The sequence below is a fragment of the Macrobrachium nipponense genome, chromosome 3, assembly GCF_015104395.2.
Source record: "Macrobrachium nipponense isolate FS-2020 chromosome 3, ASM1510439v2, whole genome shotgun sequence".
NCBI classification, from domain to species: Eukaryota; Metazoa; Arthropoda; class Malacostraca; order Decapoda; family Palaemonidae; genus Macrobrachium; species Macrobrachium nipponense.
The window spans coordinates 132,476,323-132,481,322 of record NC_087202.1 but is presented as its reverse complement, the minus strand read 5'-3'; the positions used below and the strand labels follow the sequence as shown (position 1 = coordinate 132,481,322).

At 33.6% G+C, this 5,000-nt stretch overlaps 1 protein-coding gene across 4 annotated transcripts in view; it reads right to left on the bottom strand.

Moving 5' to 3' along the window:
• The window catches only part of LOC135222060 (eukaryotic translation initiation factor 4 gamma 3-like), a 198,015-nt gene that overhangs the window by 106,328 nt on the left and 86,687 nt on the right, over positions 1-5,000 (bottom strand). For all 4 annotated transcript variants that reach the window (XM_064260204.1, XM_064260207.1, XM_064260206.1 and 1 more), the window contains one exon: positions 3,654-3,841. In XM_064260204.1, coding sequence (XP_064116274.1) covers positions 3,654-3,841 — 188 coding nt within the window. The remainder of the gene's footprint in view (positions 1-3,653; positions 3,842-5,000) is intronic.

Here is a 5,000-nt window from a genome sequence, read left to right as displayed (position 1 = left end):
AGAATTCTTTGTGCATGTTAAAAGTAGGAAGCCAATAAAAAATGGCATAGGTCCTTTAAGAGACAAATAAAGAAACTTAGCGAACTCAGGTATGAAAAATGCAAGTTACTGAATAACATTATTACTATTTTCACTATTGAAGACATTCCCTCAATCCCTGACCTATAAAAAATAAGGTGGCAGAACAGCTTGACAAACTAATATTTACAGAAGAGGACATTACAGACAAAATAGAAAAATAATAAAAGTTCAAATCTCTCTATAAACCTTTCGAGTGAGGCGATGTCCGAAAAAGGCGACAGAGGACAAAATAAATTTTAAAAATGGCAGGAAACATTAAACACTAAACTTTACGAAATACATTAACAAATGGCAGAAAACAATAACACTTCTTGATTATCTCCATCTTCGTCTCCATAGCAATCATCCTCTTCTTTCCGTGAACTTCAGCAACATCCTTGGGACCCATGGCTAATAACGTAAGTACGTAATTAAGTTTATACACAACACGATAAAGTAACTTACAGTACAATGAAAGCAAAATCACTAACACAAATTTACATTAACAAACGAAACATATGTGAACGAATGAATTCCCTGTGTTTATGATAACGCCGCCGCAAAAAATGGTCAAGGAACGCCTTTACACAGACGCATGATGGGACAATGTTGACCAATAGGAGAGCAGCATCTTTCGGCTGTGACTAGCATCAGGAACCAATGGGAGAGCGGGAGGATGGTGGCAAGTCTACCGAGTTGGCGGCGCGCAAATTTTAAAATTGTTCTCGGCGGCCCGGGCGAATCTCACTTTCGCAACCTGAATTATTTTCGTACACAGATGCAAAAAAATCTTTGTCTTTGCTTTCGTAATCTGAATTTTTTGTACGTAGGGACTTTTGTATGTAGAAGTTCCACTGTACTGTATACTACATATACGATATAAAAAAAAAAAAATAATATATAAAAGAGAGAGAGAGAGAGAGAGAGAGAGAGAGAGAGAGAGAGAGAGAGAGAGAGAGAGAGAGAGAGAGAGAGAGAGAGAGAGAGAATTTTTTCTATTGACCATATGCACCATTATTTGCAAATTCAAATGATTGCATTCTCATATTTTCATGACTAAATGAATTTTCAGTGATAAAACTATCAAAACACTCAGGCATGAGCATTTTTAGAGAATTTCTTTGTTTCAACTTTCATCTACTTTCACTTTTGTGATTTTGATGCATTAGAACTCGTTGAAAGGTTTGCTCTGCTAAACGTAGAACTCTCCTTGGTAAAATCGACTTGGGCATTTTGTACCCTAAGAAGCAGACGGTACAGCTTTAATCAGACTGTTCCTTGTAGTGAAGGAATCGGATGCTGGATTATTGCTACGGGAAATAAAAAAAGTGTTGCAGCCATCTTAAAAGGAAGCTTCAATTCAAGCTGAAGAACCTTATTGCTGAAAACGAGAGTATTAAGCATGCCAACCTACGACTTCAAGGATAGTACTAAGACGGCATCTTTGGGATATGGATTAAGCTTTGGTGTTTCTGATGGTAACCTGGAATATGTCAACATCTCAAAATCATTTTGTAATTTAAGTCCTGAGGACATCAGTATTTGTAAAGGAATTGTGTATGGTGCATTGCCCAAGTTTTCTCCCACTAGTGTACCCATAAGATTTCTCCAGGCTTATAAAAAACTTTTTAAAAAATAAGACAATGCTAGTAACATAGGCAAACAAGTCTAATGCAGTGGTAATAATGAATAAGAGTGACTGTAAATATTATTAAATGATAGTGAAACTTATACAAAACCATGGTCTGATCCTACATAGACAGTGAACACCTTCAATAAACAAATAAAATCCATTCTAAAGGGCTTGGACCATCTAATTAAACAATTTATACCTCAATGCTCCTACCTACCTAATTTATATGGTTTAGTCAAAAGAGACAAAATCAATAACCCTATCAGACCAATCATTAGTTCAGTAGTCTCAGTCACATAATTTATCTAAATAGCTTATAAAGATTCTTAAACATTAGGTAGGAAACATTTCGCTAATGTAAAAAATGTTGACTATAAACAAACTGAATAGAAAAAATTTGAATTTTTATTTTAATATGGTTTGATGGCTCTATTTACAAAAGGGCCTGTAGATGATTTACTTGAATTTTTGGAGGAGGAAGAATTAGAAAGTTATGATATGCCTTTAACTGTAGCAAACCACTTTAGTCGTATTCAGTTATGTATCAAAGAAAGTAAATTTTGTTTTAATGGTGAATTTTCTGTACAAAACTTTGGCATGGCTATAGGTAACCCCTTATCTCATGTCCTTAGCAATATTTACATGGAATATTTAGAGAAACCTCTTAACAAGAATTTTTGCCCCAAAAATTTATACGGTTTAGGCATGTGGATATTTTCTGTATTTGGCCAGTTCACAAAAATCTCCAGGAATTTTTGATTAGGCTCAATAATTTAGTCCCTTCTATGAAATTTACCGTAGAGGAAGAAATTGTAATTTGAATTTTCTTGATGTAAGTCGATAAAAATAATAGAAATTTGACCTTTTTAGTCTTTCGAAAACCAACTAAGATTGCCTCTTTTGTTCATTATTATTTCAATCACCATCTAATGTTAAATTCTCCGTTTTCTGGGATGTTCTTAAGAGCTTTGCGTGTCTGTAGCCCACAGTTTATAGACACCAAGATATAACTATGATATTGCCTCGAGACTTTTGTAGATGTAGCATGGAAAACAGCTAGAAATTCATTTAACTAATGACAAACTTGAATTAATGAACATAACATTCTTAAATTACAAAATGATGAACGGTTTTCAGAAATTACTATAATTTTAAAGCTTTCCCACATAAATGTTGTTTACAGTAATATTAATGTTGAGAGTTTAGTAATAAATTCTCCTAAGGATGTTTCTGGTTGCATATATGAAATTCCTTGTAAAAAGTGTAATAAAATATATTACAGACAAACTGGAAAATCACTTTCACAATGAATCAAACGGCACCAATATTCAGCGAACTGGTCAAATATCAAATGCATTATTCATACATACGGGAGATTTCAATCATCCTATTAACTGGAGTCCGACAAAATCCTTAATGCCGTGTAGTGACACGGGTAAAAGGAATATCATTGAATTTTGTTTCATCACACTAAATTAAAGTCCTAGTTTGTTTAAACCCGATGCCTTCATATCTAAAGAAGTTGTAGATAAATATTATCCTGGATTCTCCTTGATTTTTACCTTTTTGACAATGAACCAATGGTATTCTTTATCTTTTGTTCACCTTGTAACTTCCTTTTCAACTGTATCTCATTTGCCTCTCAACTGTAACTTTCTTTTCAACTGTATCTCATTTGTTTCGATAATGTCTTATTGAAGGACGAAAGTGCTCAGCTATCCCTTCATTAGATTTATTTTAAAACATTTTACGGAAGATTAATTACATAAAAATACAAATGGTGAAGATTTCGCCTTTAACTCTGAATAACAAGAAAATTACTTTGTACATATGAATACATATAACATTTTCATATCAACAAGCACTTACTCTCTCAAAGGCAAATGTGTGTAATGCTTTCAAAAGTTTACCTTCACAACTTGACAAAAACCTGACAAAAATATATTTAAAAATTACTTACAGGTGCAGGAGTATTACTAGCACTAGACTCTGATGATTTATTAGAATCTGCCTTCTCATTGTGTATATCATCCAAGATGTTTTTACCAGTGTTTGGATCAACAATCGCTAAAAGCTTTCGTTCCCTGTGAAAAGCTTGACCTGCTGGCTTCAGCTGCTGCTGCTGCTGAGTAGTTGAAGGATAAAACACTGTATAGGGAAAAAAAAATTTAAAAATTACTAAAGTTTAAGTAAATTATATTACAGCATTTTAATGATTTTCATACCTGGCAATGTAAGATGACTATGCTATAAGTTTATTATGAAGGATCAAAAATATAAAAACAAGGCATAAAGTATGGCCCCTGCAAATGGATTTTTGTTTGTTTGTATGGTGTTTTTACGTTGCATGGAACCAGTGGTTATTCGGCAACGGGACCAACGGCTTTACATGACTTCTGAACCACGTCGAGAGTGAACTTCTATCACCAAAAGTACACATCTCTCACTCCTCAATGGAATGGCAGGGAATCGAACCCGCGACCACCAAGGTTGGAAGCAAACAACAAACCAACCACGCCACTTTATGGAAAAGGGTTCAGGCAGACAAGAAAAACTTGGTACTTTGATGCAAAGAAAATGTTACGGAGTTAATATGAGTAATTAAATAAATGAAAAGAATCCGCCAGACCAATATGCCAAGATAACACATTAAATAAACAATTGTCAGATGTTTTGCTCTATAATCAAACCAGAATGTTAAAAAACATATGAGTTTCCAACCAGTTCAAAAAACATTTGTTTTCATTAGTGAAATAGTATGACATTTTTATAATTAAGTTTTATATATACTATTTACCAAGTAATTACATAGCTATACATATTATATATATATATATTATATATATAACATATATATATATATATATATATATATATATATATCCGTATATACTCGAGTACGTGCGATCTCGCATATCATGCGACCCCAAAATTTTCACCAATAAACAGTGGTTTTGTCATGTATCTCATGTATCATGCGAGTTCCTTTTCGAGGTCAGTTTCATAAGGTTGGTGGTTTTAGCGTGCTAATGGCCGAGTCGTTCAGATGTGTGCTGCTGCTAGTGAAGTTATGGTAATTTTCTTACTAATCTCGAGAATTGAATAGAAGATCTCAAGATTAAAAAAGAATACCAAGATAACAAAATAATTGTAAAAATAACACGCCTTGGAGTCCTAAAACATCATTCTCTCTCTCTCTCTCTCTCTCTATCTCAGAAATAAATACTGTATTTGAGTCTTCACCAACGGGTATCAGTAAATGTGTAGACATTGTGCGCGTGTTTTAAAAAGTGTAGTACACACACAT